Source organism: Eretmochelys imbricata, chromosome 1, assembly GCF_965152235.1.
Source record: "Eretmochelys imbricata isolate rEreImb1 chromosome 1, rEreImb1.hap1, whole genome shotgun sequence".
Classification (NCBI taxonomy): Eukaryota; Metazoa; Chordata; order Testudines; family Cheloniidae; genus Eretmochelys; species Eretmochelys imbricata.
Genome location: NC_135572.1, coordinates 4,061,366 through 4,082,594, shown reverse-complemented (window position 1 = coordinate 4,082,594; position 21,229 = coordinate 4,061,366). Strand labels below are relative to the sequence as shown.

The 21,229-nt window shown below is 47.9% G+C and overlaps 1 protein-coding gene and 1 pseudogene across 1 annotated transcript; both read left to right on the top strand.

Annotated features, from left to right (window-relative positions):
• Positions 1-298: 298 nt before the first annotated feature.
• Positions 299-1,231, top strand: LOC144278261 (olfactory receptor 52P1-like; annotated as a pseudogene).
• A 14,791-nt stretch (positions 1,232-16,022) lies between these two features.
• Positions 16,023-16,931, top strand: LOC144278255 (olfactory receptor 52N2-like). Its single transcript, XM_077839496.1, has one exon. The coding sequence runs from the start codon at positions 16,023-16,025 to the stop codon at positions 16,929-16,931; it is 909 nt and encodes a 302-aa protein (XP_077695622.1).
• The last annotated feature ends 4,298 nt before the right edge of the window (positions 16,932-21,229 follow it).

Here is a 21,229-nt window from a genome sequence, read left to right as displayed (position 1 = left end):
AACCTTTCAATGCATCTGAGCAGTTCAAGCTTTTCCCTCCAATGGCATACATGTTGCAATTTTTGACATTGAAGTTCATCTGCCATTACTCTGCCCATTCACCTGACTTGGTTAGCTCCCTCTGAGGATTCTCTGAACTTGACTATGACCGTAATAATCTGGTGCCATCTATCAATGTTGCCACCTCACTGTTCACCCCCCTTTCTACTATTTACGTACTAGTTGTTATCAAGTGTGTAACCCCCCTCACTGTGCTTCCTTGAGCAATTCTGAGCCCGATCGATGCTTCAACTACCTCATGGCAACTTTCAACATCACCCCTACTGACCTATCAACATTCACCCTAATGGGCATCCCTGGCCTGGAACCTGCCCACTTCCTGATTTCCATCCCTTTCTCTATGATCTACATAATCGGCCTGCTGGGAAATTTCACACTTGTGTTTGTTGTATGGAAAGAGCAGACCCTGCACAAGCCAATGTACCTGCTGCTCTGCATGCTGGCACTTACAGACATCAGCATGCCTACCTCCGTCGTGCCGAGGGCACTGTGTATATTTTGGTTCAGTTTCAAAGGCATTACTGTGAGTGGCTGCCTCACCCAGATGTTCTTTCTTCATGCAGCTTCTGTGATGCACTCAGCCATCCTTGTCACAATGGCCTTCAATCGCTATGTTGTCATATGTAACCCTCTGAGATATGCCACCATCCTCACCAACGCACGAATAGCTGAGCTAGGGCTAATGGGTTTGGCAAGAGGTGTTCTCTTCATTCTGCCCCTGCCCCTGAGCAGGCAGCCATTCTGTGCCAACCGCATTATCCCCCACACGTACTGCGACCACATGGCTGTGGTGAAGATGTCGTGTGGCGAAGTTACAGTCAACAGGACGTACGGGTTGGTAATAGCGTTTGTAGTCAATGGATTAGACATGATGCTTATTGCCATGTCCTACAGTCTGATCATCAGGACTGTCCTCAGAATGTCCTCCGAAAAAGCTCCCTAGAAAGCCCTCAACACCTGCACAGCCCATATCCGTGTGATACTGGTTTCTTATACTCCCTCCCTCTTCTCCTCTCTGACACACTGGTTTGGTCAGGGCATCACTCCGCATGTTCACATCATCTTGACCAACCTCTATTTCTTCCTTGACGCCACGCTCAACCCTATCATTTATGGAATCAAAATGAAAGAGCTTTGTGACAAAGTGGGCAAGTACACCTGCAGAATGTGATCACCTGCGGCCATTGACTTTAAACCTGCATGACAAGAGGGGAAAGGCTTTTTCCTCATTAATCAGGGGTGCTCTGTCCCACTTTGGCTTAGCTCAGAATTATGGAAGTTCACATTCTGAGAAGTTCCTCACACCTAATATCTTAGGAATGGAGAGAGCAGTGCTTGGTCAGGGAGTGATGAGTTCCCTCTCTCTGACCATCACCTGATCTCTTTCAGCCTCATCTGTCAGTCCCCACACCCTGTCACTTGGACTTTCTGTGACTTCCAGACCGCCATAAAATGCTGCAGATTTCTGATACAAGGTGGCTTTCCATTGGACCCTATGTGAACAGGGTTCTTGATCAGTTTGACAAACAGAAACTATGCTTTAAGATAGCCAAAGAGAAATGAAACAACTACAGTCCTGAACTTCCTTAGCAGATGTGAAATGATCTGATGAACAAAATTCATCTGATTTGTCTACATACAATCCTTCAGGAGGCCTGGAGGATAAACCAAAGATTTCAGTTGGGAAGTGCAAATACAGGAAAGCTCTTGCAGGATTTGAGGGCATTCTACTCGTGCTTGCTGTTTAGAGTTGTGAAACCATGTGTTTTTGAGAACTGGAATGCTGTGTTAAACTATGACATCATCTTTAAGTCAACTTACTTACTGCTTGGACCTTTCAAAATACACAGCAATCATTCCCGTTGTCGAAGGTGTTAAAAGTTTGTGTTGAGATTTCAGGTTGGAGTTTGTGAAACAGAGATTGCCACCAAACGTCCAGGTGACTGAATCGCTTGCAGTACTAAGTCTTTCTACTGCGCTCAGCCCTGCCCGACCTAGATTGGCTGATATCTCATTTTTGCCATTGTTTTCTGGAGACCTTGGACAGCTGGAGCAGCAGTGGGGAGTGTTGCCAGTTATTCACTGGCCTTATACTGAGGACAACCGATTTGAGCAGGTTTGGGTTGAAGGTCTCAAATACACAAATGCCGCTGGGGACAAAGTCTTTTGTGAACTTGGCCTAATTGCTCTGTTGTTGCTGTCACTACCTTTTAGCAACGCTGCAACTGAAATATTGTTTTCCCAGATGAACTTGATAAAAATAATTGTGCAACAAGATGCAAGAGGGGATTTTAGAAACATGGTTCATGTTCACCGTTGATGCAATGACACAAAACGTTCTGCAAACATTTTGCACCAGAGAAAGTTATGATTGAACTGGTCACTGCTGCTATCTATGGCCAGTATTAGAAGCATTCTAGTTTCAAGAAAGAGTGGGAGGAGGAAATGTTGCCTTTTAGAGACTAACAGTAACAAACTAATTCAACTCAAAGTACAGACATTGACTACGGTCATTGAATGGAATTAGAAATAAATAATATAATAATGTTGTTTTTACACTACATACATTTTGGGCTCCTTTTAGGCTGTTTTTAATGCCATCATTTTCTGTTTTTGTTTGAAATGCCTGCCAACTCTCTCTTGAGAGATAAGTACCAGTACTGGGGGTTTGGTTTTGATTGTCATCTCATAACTTTGTTGCTAATGTGCACAAACTCCTGCTGGCCCTTGTAGCTTTATTTTTTAATCACATCTGTACTAGGTCTCTAACAAAAGCTTTCATGTGTTACTTCATGTAGACCATTGTGTTAAGAAAAACAATTGTTTTAAAAAATAGAATGGGCCATTTTTAGGTTAGTTTTTAAGTGATTTTGAGCTATTAATGCAGTAGAAATCTGGGAAACTACCTCAAGCTGAGCTGGAGACAGAGCAGCAGCAGCCAGAAACACAAGGACAGGAGGAGCAGCCCAGAAGGCCAAGCGGAGCTGGAGCCAGAGAAGCAGCACTCAGCCAGAAGACCTGCTGAGGCAGAGCTGGGGAGCTGTAGTTGGAGTGCAAAAGCTCTGTGAGCTGCATTACCTCCCTGTTTCCCCTGGCACAGAGGAAGTGTACACTCACAAACAACCTGTGAAAAAAGCAGCCTTCCTTGACTGTTCAGTTGTTACAAGCACACATGGACAACGAGAATATCAGCCAGACAAAAATGAGAGGGCTAAAGGAAAATGGGGCAGACAGCTGTATTCCTGTGTTCGATGCACTGTTAGGTGAATGGAATGGCAGGTTTTCATCCCAGTCAATGGAAATAGCTAAAAATGGAGATGCAGGGTTCAAATGTGATCCAGGGGGCACTGATGGACTGCTCAGTAAACGTGCAAGTTCCCTTTCAATCAATTCGACACTTGCTCACACATAGATGGAAAGACTCAGTGGGCAGTGGGGATCACGGGAGAGGGGCAATGGAGGTACTCGGGGTACAGCAGGTGGGGGAGCCGTCGGGGAGCTACAGAGGAGGAGGGTGGAGGAGAGGAGGGACTCAGTGTGTGGCAAGGATATGGAGGAAGGGGGATGGAGCAGGGGCTGGGGCCACAGTCTGGGCATCGGGGAGCTTCTGGCTCTCCGGCCAGTCTCCCCATTTGCCGGAATCATACAGCTCCCATGACGTCTTATTATCCCCAGCTGTCAGAGCACTGACAGACCCCAGGGAGCCAGGGGTCAAAGCCCAGTGGAGTGGGAGGGCCCGGGATCTCCTACCAACAACCCCCCTGCACATTACAGGCCTAAGTCCTGACCAGTAGGTGGCATTCCCCTGCCAACCAATCCTGAGCAATGAGCGTCACGAGGTGAAAGACTTGCAGGCTCAGAACACTTTTCCAAAGTTAACACGTTTTACAGGTGCTTCGATATAATAAATGAACAACTTTCCAATGGCTTTCAAAGCTTGCAGTGAGTGCTGATCAATTCAGCACCATTCAGCCAAATGGGCTTAATTCTGCAAGTGCTGAGGATTAGTATGAACGAGCCGAAAAGCTGGCCAATCATTCCAACAAACATTTCTCGTGCTTTTCTCGGACAGTTGCTTTCATTCACATCTCCCTGGACACTCAATAACAAACTTAAAAGTGGCCATTCTTCAACAAAAAAACTTCAAAAACAGACTTCAGTGAGAAACTGAAGAAATAGAATTATTTTGCAAACTTAATACTATAGTAAAGAACAAAGTTGACAGACACGTAGATGAACATAATTTCTCGGGGAAATTAATAGGCAGCAGGTTTAAAACAAAGGAAAGGAAGTATTTCTTCACACAACACACAGACAACTTTTCTAACTCTTTGCCAGAGGATGTTGTGAAGGCCAAGACTAGAAGAGGGTTTGAAAAATAACTAGATAAGTTCATGTAGGATTGGTCCATCAGTGGATATTAGCCAGGATGAGCAGGGATTTAAACCATGTTGTGAAGTGTCCCTATCCTCTGTCTGCCAGAAGCTGGGAATGGGTGACAGGGGATGGATCTCTTGATGATTCCCTGTTCTGTTCATTCCCTCTGGGGCACCTGGCATTGGCTACCATCACAGGACAGGATACTGGGCTAGAGGGATCATTTGTCTGACTAAGGATGGCTTTTTTTATGTTCTTATGAAGAACAAAATGTTTAGGGGTTCCTTTGTCTGAGGTTTTCCCTACCGCTCTGGAGTCACACCATGATGGGAAGGTACTTCCCAAGCCTGATCCTGTGGTGAATATTTAGCTAATGCATATAAATGTATTGTTCCTAGGATATAACACATAAGTGTGTTTCTGCTTGTCATTATATTTTGGATGTAATCAAACCCAGTTTCCCTTTGGACTCATAAAGGAATTCTTGTGTGGAAACTTGGTTGTTCTAAACCTTGATAAATGTGTGAGGGAAATTATTTCCAATATCTGGGCTTTCTGGTCATATTGGGGAGGGACTGGTATAACTTTGATGAAGTTGTGAAGGAATGTGGGGAGTGACCAGCTCGGAAGATGGAGGCTGACACCCCAGGAAGTGTCTGTGTAGAACCGGCAGAGCTGGTAGGAACAGGGGAGGAAAAGCTGATGCTGTGGAGGAAGCTTCCAGCCAGGTCAGTGGCCTGCAATGACCACAGCCCTCGACATCTTCCAGAATGCATTCACCAGGGGAGGTGCGATCCTGGCCTGTAATATAATTTTTTTTTCAGGAACTATGGGGAGACCAGATGATCAGTCATGCCTAAGGTTAAGACTTTGTCACAGTTATTTTTAGTACAAGTCACAGACAGGTCGCGGGTAATAAACAAGAATTCACAGGAGTCCGTGACCTGTCTGTGACTTGTCCTAAAAATAATCAGTTGGGGGGCAATGACAGGGGGATGGTTACAGACCGATCGGGAGAATGAGAGCCCGAGCCCTGTTTCGGGAGCAGGGAGGGTCCAGCACCTGCTGCCACCATGGCTAACATCTCCATGGCCCCCGCCACAGCCCCAGCATCTCAGTGCTCTGGAGTCCCTGCCACAAGCCAAGCATCACCAAGCTATGGACGCCCTGATGCCTGCAGCAGGTTGGAGGCCTGGGTTCCCGCGCCGTCCACGGTGGCTGAGAGCTACTGGGTCCTTGGACACCCGTGGCAGCTCAAAGCTCGGGGGCCCCCACTGGCTGAGAGCTCTGTCTCCGCTGCCCCAGGGCCGACGTGGAAAATGTCACGGAGGTCTCTGAAAGTCACGGAATCCATGACTTCCGTGACATAATCTTGTCCTTAGCCAGGCCGATGAACAACTCGGTGCGGTGAATGGGGAAGTGGTTGAACCCCAGCGACTGAGGCAGTGGCCGCACTTTGGGCAGGAGTCACAACAGTCGCTGACTCGCTCCAGACCGTAGAGTTGTTCACCCCTGGGCTCAGAGTGTCAGCCGGCCGTTGTTAAGTGCTGAAGGCTGGAATATTGTTGCCTTGGTAACACAGTTCAGGCTACTCAGTGCTTCTTGTCCTTGGAGCTCCAGTGTTATCAGTATTCACTGATAAGGCAACCTGCTAATTCAGCAGACCTCGATCTTACTCATAAAGAAAGACCACAGGCACCGTTCAGTGACAAAGACACCCGGCCAGGTTTATTGCCCTCAAGGCATAGTCCTAGCACCCTGGCTATGAGCCAAATGAACAAATAAGCTTATGAAATTCCTTTCGCAGGAGGTAATATCCCAAGAAATCCATACTGATTAAGGACCTAACTTCACTTAAAAAATAATTAAAGAATTGTGTGATCTACTGAGGGTAAAGGGATTAAGAACGTCGATCTACCATCCACAAACTGATGGGTTGGTAGAACGATTTCACAGAACTTTGCTGGTGATATTAAAGAAATTTGTAGCCTCAGATCTCACACATTGGGACCAACTCTTCCCTTGCCTTCTTTTTGCTATCAGGAATGTGCCTCAAGCTTGCAAGTTTTCTCCCTTTGAACTGCTATATGGGAAACAGCCCCAAGGCATTTCAGACCTCCTTGGAGAAACATGGAAGGGCAAAGACACCAGGCAATGAACATAGTCCAATACATTCTTCAGTTAAGAAATGGCCTCAAGACTTTGCTGGCAGTTGTTAAAAGAATTTTTCTAAATGCACAACAGGTGCAGATTTCAGAGTCGCAGCCGTGCTAGTCTGTATCCTTAAAAAGAACAGGAGCACAGGTACTCCTGTTTTTCTTAACAGGTACAGAGAAGGCCGATAACAAAGGGGTCCAGTGTGAGTGTGCAAACTCAATGATTGAATATTATTGTTACTACCAAGTTTTCTGTTCAACTAACTGGTACAACGGCAGGGACCATTTGAGGTAGTGAGGTTTTTATTATCTGTGCTGCTATGATCAATTGAAAACGGTTTTTGGTCTAGTATCATGTGGCAGCAGTCCCAAACAGTGCAGAGGGCAGTACATTACACACAGAAATGACAGCCTTTGCCAGTTGCTAGGCTGAACAGTCTGCAAGGCTCAGTTTGCCCTGACAATCTGAACGCCTGTTATCAGCGAATCATTTCTTTGCTCTCGGGGGACAGTCTCAGGCTGTATTTCTCCAGGATCTATTTTCTGCTCTTCCAGCTGCTCACAGAGCTGAGGGAATTGTCTTGGAGCCCTGGCCAACCTGAGAGTCTGCAGAGACTATTCAGGGGAATCATAAAGGTCGCTGTCCAGTATGGCGAGTGTCAGATGTCTGAGATTCATACACTGATTCTCAGGGCTCTGCCTTCCTGTCTCCATAAGGAGATTTCCTATCTGCGCTGAGTGGGATTTCGGTGAGTTGCCTGTTTCTACGATAAAGTTCATACTGAGGGCTCAGGGTTCCAGGGTTCAAGTCAAGAACTATCTGGGCAGGAATTCTCCCGCACAGTGACTTGAACTGTTTAGTATTGTCAAAAACACCAAGGGATTTACCTGGGTGAAAGTGGAACTACCAATGTACTGGAAACCGTTTAGACAAATATTTGTTTTTCAGATCTGTTCCTTGTCTCTTACTGTGTCCTTCTAGCTGTCTTAGTAGCTTCCTTTTTTGGGGCAGTGTGTTTTTTTCCTCTGGTTAGCTCACGTTTTCCAATTCAGCAACTTCACTGCCCTGTTTAGAAGTGCAACCAAAATCTCTGAAGTAGGTAACTCTCTTACCAGAGGGTTCACAACAAGAATGGGTCACACAGAGGCCAGATTCTGCTCTCACATTCTGCCTTCAGTGGGTGACTCCAGACGAAAACTGGCCTCCCTGAGACCAAATCACATCCCCAGTGCTTTGAAATCCCTGTCCTTCATGCCCACTCTCTGGATGACACATAAACTGGGGGTTTCCTTTAGACTCTTTCAGCACCCTAAGAGAATACCGTTCTCTGTAACTGGACGTAAAGCTGTGACTTTTGCAGAGGGAAGTCAAAAGTTAAACACGAAGGGTGAATCTGGTCCCATTGAGTTCAATGGCAAAACTCCCAACAGGGCCAGGAGTTCACCCTAAATCCACAAGCAGGTACTTAAATGAATGGCCTGATTTACACCGGTCATGAGAGTCCAGTGACTTCAACTGGGGTCGTCCTGTGGCCTCTAAGGATGGTGATCTCATTTGGATCAAAGAAGAACTGACAGGACTGTTGCTGAAATCTCAAATTCAAAGGCTTAGAGGTTCAGAACAATTGGCATAACAAGCGTTTTGCAGGGGAGAGGGGGGTCTGCTCTCTCTGAGCCCCTACGGCTCTGCTTCTGGAGAGGATGAGAAGCACCAAAAGGCAGTAAAAATAAAACCATGTTTCTGGCTTAGAGGAAACCAGGCGGTGTTGGAAATCTCAAAGGGAGTTCCAGGAATGCAGTGTCTGTGAGTGTGAGGGGAAGAGGGGACGAGCAGATCACAGTGACACAGAGTCCTGAAACCGGGTGAAATAAGGAATGAACATACGCTTCTTTGGTCTGTGCATTAGGCAGGAATGAGGCCTCCTGGGGCAGAGGGTGTCTCAGACTGTAACGTAACGGGAACCATACTGTAGCAGATGGTCTCTGACACCTTCCCCCATCCGGACCATCTCTCCTCCTATGAGCAACCCCACGACGGCCTTGTGGTAATGTTGGGAACACTGGGGCATGGCCACTAGGTAACTCGAGAGGATGGAAGACCACGAGTGTCGATGAAGCCCCCTTGCACTAGGCCCCAGTGTCCTTGCCCCCCCCCCCCCTGCCTGGAGGCACTCGCAGCAGCTCTGCGTACTAGGCCCAAGTGTCCTTGGCCCCCCTGCCTGGAGGCACACACAGCAGTTATGCTGAGAATCTGCAACAGTATGTTGCAGAGTCAGACTGCCTGAAACTAAGCAAGGCCAAACAGGGGAGATATGGAAGAACAATGCTGAATAAAGCAGCTTTATGTATAGTTTAACAAATGATACAGAGAATCAGGGAACTAGCTGGGAACTGGATTGGCTGGCTATATGGATACTTGGGGCAGCTTGCTATTGGATAAGTATGCTGAGAAAAAGGATGTATAAAAGCCTGTGTAACTTCCTGCTCTGTTGTGCAGGATTTGAGATTTTATTCTCCCTGTACCTTTTTGCAGCTGCAAATAAACTTTTCTGCTTCTCCACCCCGTTGTGATTATTGGGTGTAGCACACCGGGTAACGAACCAACTCAAGCTGTTGTTCAGCCTCTCGGCACTGGGTGCCGGCAACAGCTTTTGGCGTCCCTGGGTGGGCGACGAGGCTGCAATTTAGCCTTGCCCGGACCCCTCCTGGAGGTCGAGGATTGCGGCGAGAACCGACGCCCAGCGCGCACCAGTGAGTTCATCGGGGGCCTCGGAGGAGACGCGATTTGATCGACCCCAGAGGGCACAACGGTGCAACGCACTCATATAGTGGAGAAGCTGTTGTGGACGGCGGTGAAGAACCGGTCCCTTAGACATGGGGGAGGAGCAGCTGCAGGCCACGGTGAAGAACCGGTCCCTTGGATAAGGTAGGAACCTTTTAAAATCCGGATTGTATGCTCTGTTGGAACCTGGGGACGCCCAGAGTTACCCTGTAGGTATGGGACAGGGACAGAGCTCAGAGGTTAGGGCACGGTGTACGCCCCTAGAGTGCATTCTAGCAAACTGGAAGGTATTTGGTGCGGATCCGATGACTAAGAGCCAATTAAAACGATTCTGTACAGTTGACTGGCCTCAATATCAACTAGAGGACCAGGAGTGGTGGCCACCAGGAGGGTCAATTAATTACAACACGATCCTTCAGTTACTCCTGTTCTGTCAGAGAACAAGGAAATGGAATGAACATATGTATGCGCATTTGTTTCTGACTTTATGTACTCAACCGGATATTTTACAGCACTGTAATCTGACTCCGACTGGTTTGGTAGCAGCTAATGTTAGTCCCCAGACCCCCAACCCCCACTGTAATGGCAGAGCCGGTGTCCCCTTCGGCCCCCACACTCCCACCGTATAAGGGTAGGATGCCTCGGGTTACAGAGATTGCCCCCTCGGTGGGACTCTATCCTTTGCTTACCGAGACTGTTGTGGCTTGCCCAGGGGCAGACGGACGTCAGGCTACCACTATGCAAGTTTACACCCATGTGCCATTCAATCCAATAGACTTAGCAACTTTTAAAACACAGGCTGGGGAATTCTCAACGAACCCAAGCAGGTTTATTTCAGTCTTTGAGGGGTGCCTCAGTAGTCACAAGCCGATTGAGACGACTGTAATATCCTCCTGAGAACCCTGTTGTCTGAGGTGGAGAGGGATCAGGTTACAGCTAAGGCAAGGGGAGCGTCAGCGTTCAAGCGAAAAAAAAAGAAAGGAAACTATCTGTCAAGTTCCTCTCCAAATAATTGTAAGCGGCTCAGGGCATTTCTGGGTATGGCAGGCTTTTGCAGGATATGGATCCCAGAGTTCGGACTGTGGGCTAAACCCCTGTACGACTGTGTAAAAGGAGCGGATCATGACCCCTTCTATTGGACCCCAGAGGCTGATAGGGCATTTAAAATCCTGAAAAGAAAATTAATGGAAGCCCCAGCTCTGGACCTGCCGGATCTCTCTAAGCCGTTTCAGTTGTATGTACATGAATGAAGGGGGGTGGCCCTAGGAGTGCTCACACAGCTGTTAGGAGCATGGAGACGTCCCGTGGCTTATTTTTCTAAGCAATTGGATCAGGTTGCAAAGGGTTGGCCGGCATGTTTAAGGGCGGTCGCAGCTACTGCCCTATTGCTTGAGGAAGCGGAGAAGCTAACATTGGGAGGGGTTATGCAAATTTATACTCCCCATATGGTCCGAGCCTTATTGGATGCAAAGGGAGGGCTTTGGCTCACCCAGGCTCGGATTGCTCGGTACCAGGCTAAGCTGTTAGAGAACTCTGAAGTCACCTTACAGCCTTGCCCCTCCCTTAACCCAGCCACCCACTTGCCAGAAACAGAGGAACAGAAACATGACTGTTTAGAGATCATAGATGTCCAGTACTCCAGCCGTCCGGATTTAAAGGATGTACCCCTCCCAAATGCAGATTATGAGTGGTACACTGATGGTAGCAGTACTGTAATAGATGGGCAAAGGAGGGCGGGTTATGCTGTTGTGAAAGGAGGGATGGCTCCATTCCCCAGAAGGAAAGGTCCTCTTACCAAAGGGCCCAATCCGGCCAGTGCTTCAGAAACTACATCAAACCACTCATGCTGGCAGGGAAGCACTTATCCAGCTAATGGGAAAATACTTTATCACTTCCGGACTCCGACCCCTGGCTGCCCAGGTATAAGCAGACTGCTTAGTCTGCCAAAAGAATAACCCCCGACCGGGACATCCTGTGCCACCAGCTGCCCTAGAACCCACTCCGGGCCCCGGACAAGTGTGGCAAATAGACTTTACTGAGTTTCCCCGGACCCCAGGGTTCAAATATCTCCTTGTTATAGTGGATTGGTTCAGCGGACGGCCAGAAGCCTTCCCATGCCGTAACTGCACTGCCAGAACAGTGGCCCTCAAGTTTGTTAAGGAGATCATTCCTCGCTTTGGACTCCCCCTGTGGATGGAATCTGACAATGGGACACACTTCACGTCAAAAATCATTCAAAGCATCTCACATGCCTTACAGATCCCCCGGAAACTCCATACGCCCTGGAGACCGCAAGCCAGTGGTGTAGTGGAGCGTACCAATCAGACCCTTAAACGGCATCTCTCAAAAGTGTGCCAAGAAGCCTCACTGCGATGGCCTGATGCTTTGCCCCTCGTCCTACTCCGTATCCGCGTTCTCCCAAAGGGTAGATTAGGGCTCAGTCCCTTTGAAATTATGTTTGGAAGGGCATGGCCTATGAATGGCACCCTGGTTCTGTCAGGGGAATGGGAGTTGGGTAATGTTTTTTTGTCACAGTATATGTGTTCCCTGTCTGCTGTTCTCTTGTCTCTTCACAGGTATACCAAGGATTCCCAGCCTCTCCCCTTGGACTCTCCCGTTCACTCCTTACAGCCCGGTGACTCTGTGCTTGTTTGCACCTGGAAAGACGAGCCTCTCCAGGAAAAGTGGAAAGGACCCTATACCGTCCTGCTGATCTCCCATACAGCGGCAAAGATCGAGGGACACAAGAACTGGATCCATCACTCTCGTCTGAAGGCAGTAACCACCCCCTCGTCAGCAGAACAGTGGACCGTCCAACCTGCTGACTCCTCATCTAGTGACGATCTCGGGCTAAAGCTACTGTTTAAAAGACACAAATAGCGGGCACCTTAATGCTAAAATGGGCCCACCCAGGTACTGGAGACCCTGGGTTGGGAAGACTCTGGTAATAATTAATTGGGTAACATTGTTATTCTCTGTATTGGTATTTCCAAACTGTGCATATCGGGAGCATAACTCCTTTGTTTTGCTTGCGCACCATGTTGCTAATTTAACAAACCAGGCTGATTGCTGGGTATGTGCTCCAACTCCCCTGTCCCCCAAAACGGGAATGCCCCTTGATATGCTGCCCTTGACTCTAGCAGAATTAGCCACCACCAAAGAGCAGGAAAGAACGGACTCGCCGTTCTGGAACAAGATCTCTTTACAGCAAGCCACCTATCAGGACCAGGAGTATTCAGTTGCAGTACTCACTGAGGGAGTGTTATGTTTTACCCGAAACCAATCTGATCACTATGGGCATCCTGTGGGAAAGAGCTCCTGTGTTATTACACAGTGGGCTGATGGGTATTAAATAAAGACCAACAGGGGAGGCCAACAGTGTGGGTGTAATGGTTCCTTCCCTTTTAGGGAAACTCTTACAAATAATCTTACCACAAAAAAGGGGTTTGGAAATGTAACTTGCCGTCAAGTTAACATCTCCAATGTAGCAAGCCCAAGTGAGAAAACTCAGAGCCAAGGCTGTTGAGTGTTCTCAAAGGGGGGAGTTGTTGGGAACACTGGGGCATGGCCACTAGGTAACTCGAGGGGATGGAAGACCACGAGTGTCGATGAAGCCCCCTTGCACTAGGCCCCGGTGTCCTTGCCCCCCCCCCCTCCTGCCTGGAGGCACTCGCAGCAGCTCTGCGTACTAGGCCCAAGTGTCCTTGGCCCCCCTGCCTGGAGGCACACACAGCAGTTATGCTGAGAATCTGCAACAGTATGTTGCAGAGTCAGACTGCCTGAAACTAAGCAAGGCCAAACAGGGGAGATATGGAAGAACAATGCTGAATAAAGCAGCTTTATGTATAGTTTAACAAATGATACAGAGAATCAGGGAACTAGCTGGGAACTGGATTGGCTGGCTATATGGATACTTGGGGCAGCTTGCTATTGGATAAGTATGCTGAGAAAAAGGATGTATAAAAGCCTGTGTAACTTCCTGCTCTGTTGTGCAGGATTTGAGATTTTATTCTCCCTGTAACTTTTTGCAGCTGCAAATAAACTTTTCTGCTTCTCCACCCCGTTGTGATTATTGGGTGTAGCACACCGGGTAACGAACCAACTCAAGCTGTTGTTCAGCCTCTCGGCACTGGGTGCCGGCAACAGTAATGTCAGCAATTGCCAACATGGAAGAGCAGCCTCAGGAAGGGGTGTCTCAGTTTCTAGCGGGCTGCAATATGTTAAAGCTTTGTGTCGTTTTGAGGCAGAGTTACTCACGCTGGCTCCTTTTAGTCCCCACGTCCTCTCTCCCTCCCGACGGGTTTGTCCCTCTCTCCTTCCCTGCACAGGCTGAGCAACTTCTGGGGTTCCCTTCACCCCGGAGAGGCTGATCTCCCCCTTTTCCCCAGTGCAGGCAGACACTGAATTTAACCTAGTCTGAGGAGATAGTTCTGTGGCTGTCGCTGTGGGGTCTGGCACCTGGTTTAGGTCGTGAATGAGGGGTATAATTGTGTGTCAGGGCTGGAGTTTCTAAGGTGGGGGACATACATGGACAGGCAGGCAGCACTGGTGGTTGTGGGGGCGGGGTGTAAACGGACAGGTGGACAGAGCTGCTGAAAGTCAAATTTTCTTTGTGATTTTTCCCATTTCATCAGTGGAAAGAACCATTGATCTTTCCTGCTCAGATGGTTCAATCTTCCATTATACTCTGAGCCCCTGTCAGTTCTCTCCTTCCCCATCCAGGCTGCTCCCATTCCAACAGCACCCTGATCACCAGTGTCTTCTCCATGCTCCCCAGTCATCCCTGGCTCCCACCACCTCCGAGCCGCCCTACGCTCCCCAAAATTCTTCCTCTGCAGGAGGTGAGGTGCCTCCCATCACACCTCCTCCCTTGGCTGGGGGAGATCAGTGACGGTGTCTCACCGGTGAAAAATCTCCCACACCAGTGGTAAATGCCAAGACACCTGTGCGGCTGCTCTTTGCGCACTCAGAGACACCCCGTGTAGCTTTGGGAACTGATAAACAGGAACAACTCGCAAGCTGAGAAGTATGCACATAATGAGAGCGGGCAGCTCTGGGACATGTGAGTGCCGAGAGAAATGCAGCTGCCATGGGCAGAAGCCACTGGTATCTGCCTGAAACAGTGGGCCACTGGGACACAGCTGTTAAACCGTGGATGCTCTGGGACCATTTGTCAGCCAGCTCTGCTAGCCATTCATGGTGAGAGTTGTACAATTTTTTATGGAGTCAAGTTGTTATCATTCTCATCTGAAACGTTCGTCCATGCAGAGCCTCACAGGATCCCTCAGCCTCGTAACATACACACGTCGTGTACCATGTCCAAGGCATGGCAGTCACAGGAGAATTTCTCCCCATAGGGCTAAATTCCCCACAGTCATGAAAGGAAAAAATGCCTCCAGTAGCTTCAGGCAGGAGCTTGCAGGCAAAATGCCTCCAGCTGACTCCTGGGGACGTGTTTGTCGATTCCAAAGCCAGAAGAGACCACTGTGATCATCTGGTCTGTATAACACAGGCCTGAGAATTTCCCCCAAACTATTCCCAGAGCAGATCTTTTAGAGAAACTTACAACCTTGATTTAAAAATTCTCAGTCATGGAGGATCCACCATGACCCTTGGTAAATTGTTCTAATGGTGATTTAATCTCGCCGTTTAACAAATGTACACTTTATTTAACTTCCAGCCATGGCATCATGTTACACCTCTGTATGCTAGTCTGAAAAGCCTATTATTAAACACTGGTTCCCCGTGTAGGTACTTACAGATGGTTATGAACTCACCCCTTAACCATCTTTGTTAAAGAAAATAGATTGAACTCTTTGAGTCTATCAATGTAAGGCAGGTTTTCTAATCTTTTAATTATACTTGTGACTCTTCTCTGAACCCTCTTCAGTGTATCAACATGTTAATCATGGACACAAGAATTGGACACAGGATTCCAGCAGGAGTCGCACCAATGCCAGTGACAGAGGTAAAATAACTTCTCTAAGTCTCCTTGAGATTCCCCTTGTTATGATCCAAGAATCACATTGTCTCTTTTGGCCACAGGGTCACACTGGAAACTCAGGTTTAACTAATTATCCCTTCACTCCCCTCAAAAATTGTGTTCACTCATTCCGCTTCCCATGAAAGTCCCCCATGGTGTAACCATCGCCTGCATTCCTTCTTCCTAGATGTAGATCTCTACATAGTGATATTAGAACACATTTTGGTTGCTTCGACCCAGTTTACCAACCAATTCAGACGGCTCTGAATCAGTGAACTGTCATGGTCATTATGAACTATCCCCCAATTTTTGTGTCATCTGCAAACTTCATCAATATTCAGGCATGAGAAGGGATAGCAGCTGAGTTGCTGACACGTCTCTCTCCCTCCACTTCTCAGTTAACACCTGTAACTTACCTCTCAGACGAAGCTTAGCTTGGTTTCCGACCTGTGAGGATTTCTCTGCACTTGGCTCTGACCTTAATAATCTGGTGCCATCTGTAAATTTTGCCACCTCACTCCTCATCCCCTTTTCTAGATTGTTAATAACTGTAAAATATTTACCGTACTATTTGTTATAAAGTCTGTAACCCCCCTCACTGTGCTTCTCTCCCTTCTCAGGAACCTTGAGCATTTCTGCGCCTGATCAAAGTATCAACTACCTCATGGCAGCTTTCAACCTCACCCTGTCTGACCCTTCAATATTCAACCTAACAGGAATCCCTGGCTTGGAAGCTACCCACATCTGGATTTCTATCTCTTTCTGTATGTTCTACATTATCAGCCTGTTGGGAAATGTCACAGTTCTATCTGTTGTAAGCAAGGAGCAGAGCCTGCACAAGCCTATTTACCTGCTGCTCTGCATGTTGGCGCTCACAGACATTGGCATCTCTACCTCTGTTATACAGAAGGCACTGTGTATATTTTTGTTCAATTTGAAAGGAATTACTGTGGATGGCTGCCTCACCCAGATGTTCTTCCTTTATGCAGTTTCTGTTATGAAGTCAGCTGTCCTTGTGATAATGGCCTTCGATCGCTACATTGCCATCTGTAACCCTCTGAGATACTCCACCATCCTCACCAACACACGAATAGCTAAGCTAGGGCTAGTGGGTTTGATAAGAGCTGTTCTCTTCATTCTGCCCCTGCCCCTGCTTCTGAAGAGGCAGCCTTTCTACACCAACTGCATTGTCCCCCACACATACTGTGACCACATAGCTGTGGCGAAGATATCTTGTGGGGACATCACAGTCAACAGGACGTACGGTTTGGTGATAACGTTTGTAGTCATCGGGTTAGACCTGATGCTCATTGCCCTGTCCTACAGTTTGGTCATCAGGGCTGTTCTCAGAATCTCCTCCAAGAAAGCCCATCAGAAAGCTCTCAACACCTGCACAGCCCACATCTGTGTGATACTGACGTCTTATGCTTCCTGCCTCTTCTCTAACCTGACACAGCGATTCAGTCAGGGCATCGCTTCCAACGTGCACATCATCTTGGCCAACCTCTATTTCCTCATCCCCCCCCATGCTCAACCCTATTATTTATGGGGTCAAAACAAAAGAGCTTCGTGACAAAGTGGGCAAATACATCTGCAGAGTATGATTTCCTGGGGCCACTGACTTTAAACGTGTGTGACAAAAGGGGGAAAGAATATCTCTACAGTCATCAAGTGTGCTCTGTCTCAGTTTGTCTGAACTCAGCACTTTTGAAGTTCATAGTCTGAGTACTTCCTCACACCTGATGTCTTACCACTTTCAGACCAAGCACTGCTCTCTCCATTGCTGAGTTTGCTCTCATGAAAGATTTGGAAAACGTCCAGTGGAGGGCAACAAAAATGATTAGGGGACTGGAACACATGACGTATGAGGAGAGGCTGAAGGGACTGGGATAGTTTAGTCTGCGGAAGAGAAGAATGGGGCGGTGGGGGGGATTGGATAGCTGTTTTCAACTACCTGAAAGGCGGTTCTAAAGAGGATGGATCTAGACTATTCTGAGTGGTAGCTGATGACAGAACAAAGAGTAATGGTCTCAAGTTGCAGTGGGGGAGGTTTAGATTGGATATTAGGAAAACCTTTTTCACTAAGAGGGTGGTGAAACACTGGAATGCGTTACCTAGGGAGGTGGTAGAATCTCCTTCCTTAGAGGTTTTTAAGGTCAGGCTTGACAAAGCCCTGGCTGGGATCATTTAACTGGGAATTGGTCCTGCTTCGAGCAGGGGGTTGGACTAGATGACCTTCAGGGGTCCCTTCCAACCCTGATATTCTATGATTCTATGATTCTCTCTGACCATCCCCTGAACTCTTTGAGCAGCACCTGTCCGCCTCCACCCCCACACACCTTGTCATTTGGCCTTTCCATGACTTCCAGACCACCAGAAGATACTGCAGCTTTCTGACCGAAGGTGGCTTTCCATTAGCCTCTGTGTGAATAGGTTCTGGATCAGTTCGTCTAAATGAAAGCTATGCTTTCTGATCACCAAAGACAAAGAAAGCAGCTACAATGCTGAACTTCTTTAACATATACGCAATCATCCGATGAACAAAATATACATGATTTTTCTACTTCCAATTCTTCAGGAGGCCTGGAGGATAAACAAAAAGTCTCATTTGATAAGGCTAATAGAGGAAAGCTGCTGCAGGATTGGAGGACTTTCTACTCGAGCTTGTTGGTGAGAGTTATGAAACTTTGTATTTTTGAGAACAGGACTGCTGTGTTTAACTATGACATCACCTTTCAGTCAAATAACGTACCTCTTTGCACACTTCATTTTGGAGTCACTTTTCATCTGGAACTTTCAAAACACACACTAACCGTTCTCATTGTTGAAGATGTCAAAAGGAAGTGCCGAGACTTCATGTTGGACTTATGAAACAGGTGAAATAGAGATTGCAGCCAAATGTCCAGCTGATTGAATCGCCTGCAGTACTACGTCCTTCTACTGCGCTCAGCCCTTCACAGCCTAGGTTGGCGGAGATCTCACTTTTGCCATTGTTTTCTGGAGACCTTGGACAGTTCGATCAGCAGTGGAGAGTTTTGCTACCGGAGATGCACTAGCCGCATACTCAGGACTGTCAAGTTGAGCAGTTTTGGGATGAAGTTCCCCGACAGATGGATGCCGCTGAGGACAAAGGCTTTAGTGAACTTGACTCATTTGCATTTCCACTGCTGTGGCTACCTTTTGGCAATGCTGCTGCTGAAAGATTCCTTTTTATCAAGTTCATCTAAGAAAACAAATGGCACAACAAGACGCAAGAGGAACTTTTAGAAAACGTTCCCCATATGAGGGCTGTCAAGGTTCCTTCCCCACTCTGAACTCGAGGGTACAGATGTGGGGACCTGCGTGAAAACCTCCTAAGCTTACTTTTACCAGCTTAGGTTAAAACTTCCTCAAGGTACAAACTATTTTACCCTTTGCCCCTAGACTTCCACTGCCACCACCAAACTTTATCTGGGTTCCTGAAAAAAACATAGTTTGGACACGTCTTTCCCCCCAAAATCCTCCCAACCCTTGCACCCCACTTCCTGGGGAAGGTTTGGTAAAAATCCTCACCAATTTGCATAGGTGACCACAGACCCAAACCCTTGGATCTTAGAACAATGAAAAAGCATTCAGTTTTCTTACAAGAAGACTTTTAATAGAAGTAAAAAGAAAGGAATCACCTCTGTAAAATCAGGATGGTAGATACCTTACAGGGTAATTCGATTCAAAACATAGAGAATCCCGCTAGGCAAAACCTTAAGTTACAAAAAAGACACACAGACAGGAATAGTCATTCTATTCAGCACAGCTATTTTCTCAGCCATTTAAAGAAATCATAATCTAACACATACCTAGCTAGATTATTTACTAAGTTCTAAAACTCCATTCCTGTTCTGTCCCCGGCAAAAGCATCACACGGACAGACACAGACCCTTTGTTTTTCTCTCTCCTCCCAGCTTTTGAAAGTATCTTGTCTCCTCATTGGTCATTTTGGTCAGGTGCCAGCGAGGTTACCTTTAGCTTCTTAACCCATTACAGGTGAGAGGATTTTTCCTCTGGCCAGGAGGGATTTTAAAGGGATTTACCCTTCCCTTTATATTTATGACAAGGGCGTATATGCAACAATACAAAATCTCTTGTGAACTGTTTACAGCAATGAAAGAAATGATTGCACTGTCATTGCTGATGTATGACAAAGCATTTTACTTCTGACAAAGACTGTGAGGATGAAATGTTGCCTTTTAGTGACTACCAGTAACAAACTAATTCAACTCAAAATATGGACATTGACTACTATGATTGAATGCATTCGAAATAAATGCCATAATATCATTTTTGTTTTTGCACTATATGCAGTTTGGGCTACTTTGGGGCTGTTTTTAACATTTCCCATTTTGTGTCTGAAACATCCGCCAACCCTCAATCGGGATATAAGTACCAGTACTGGGGTTTTGAATGTGAATTTGATTTTCCTCTTGCTTTGGTTTTAATGTGGCTGAACTCCTGCTGGGACTTGTAGCTTTTTTTTTTTAAAAATCACATCCGTATTAGGTATCTATCGAAATCTTTCCTTTGTTACTCGATGTGCTAGTAAAAAAAAAAGTGTTAATAAAAAAACCCTTTGTTTCAATAAATAGATTGGGCTACTTTGGGGTTCGTTTCGAAGTGACTTTGGGCTATTAATGCAGTAGAAATCTGGCAACGGCAGTAACGAGGCAGAGGCGGGCTACAGACAGAGCTTGGGGGATGGGCAGACCAGAGCCAAGAGCTGGGGCACTGCAGACCAGCTGCACCTGTGGGGAACAATACTGGTGCCAGGACCACGCCGCGGACAGGCCCGCATTTGTAAACTGCCCGTAATAACTACTTGGAGGCCCAAGAGCGTCAATCCGGGCCTGGCCGTGACCAAGCAATGCGCTGCAAGGTGGGCCAGGAGTTGTAGTTTGCACACCGCTGCCTTCCACCGGGGCCCTTGGACCTGCGCTTAGGGTGACACCGCTAATCCCAGAACGCCCCGCACCATGCTGTGATCTCCCCAGTTGAAGTGGGTTGAAGGAAGCAGACCAGAAGAAAAGGAAATGGTTTAAGGAGAGGGTTCTCGCTGCTATCCCGCCCTGCGAACCTCACCCTGGGGGCAGGGTAGGGTCTCCTGCTTTGGCCTCCCCCGCCCCCGAGTGTCCCCTACTCTCCTGGGGCGGAAGCAGTGCTGTGACTCCCGGCGTGGAGCCCCCAATGACCCTGATGCCAGGGTGTGGGCTCCTGGGCACTGTCTTGGCCCTGCAGCTTCGCTCTGGGTGTGTGCATGTTTGTGTGTCCCCTCGGCCGCCATCTAGGGTGGTGTGGGGGAGGCTGGTTGTCTGTGGCCCACAGGGCCGGGGAGTGGGGCATGGTGACAGTGGGGCTGGCTGCTGCCCCCTGCCAGTGGGAATGCCCAATAATTCCCCCCGCCAGCACTCCGGGAGGGGAAGGATAGAGCACGGTTTGGGGGAAAGGGGCAGTTGTGGGGCAAGTCCAGGTGCAGTGTGGGAGCTAGCAGTGACTCCATGTGTGGGGGTAGGAGAAGTGGGGTGTGAAAGTGGTGGTTGGTTGTGGGGGGCAGAGGGAGGGAGGGGAGAGTCTGGGTTGTAGGTGGGGGTCGGGGACAGAAGGAAGGAGGGAGGGGAGAGTCTGGGTTCAAGGTGGTGTTTGCTCTGTGTGGTGGGGCAGTAGAAGTGAGGGAGGTGACAGCCCTGGAGTGAAAGTGGGGGCTGGGCAATAGCAGGGTAATTGAGGAGAACCCTTGTGTGAAGGTGGGAGTTGATTGTTGGTGCGGGATAGAAGGAGGGGCAGGGGAGGGGAAGAGCCCGGGGTGAAGTGTACGCGCACGTGTGTCAGTGGCCCTTTCTCCCG

What these genes read in the sequence shown, in the direction of transcription:
- LOC144278255 (XM_077839496.1), top strand. Translation starts at nt 16,023, where the DNA reads ATGGCAGCTTTCAACCTCACCCTGTCTGACCCTTCAATATTCAACCTA.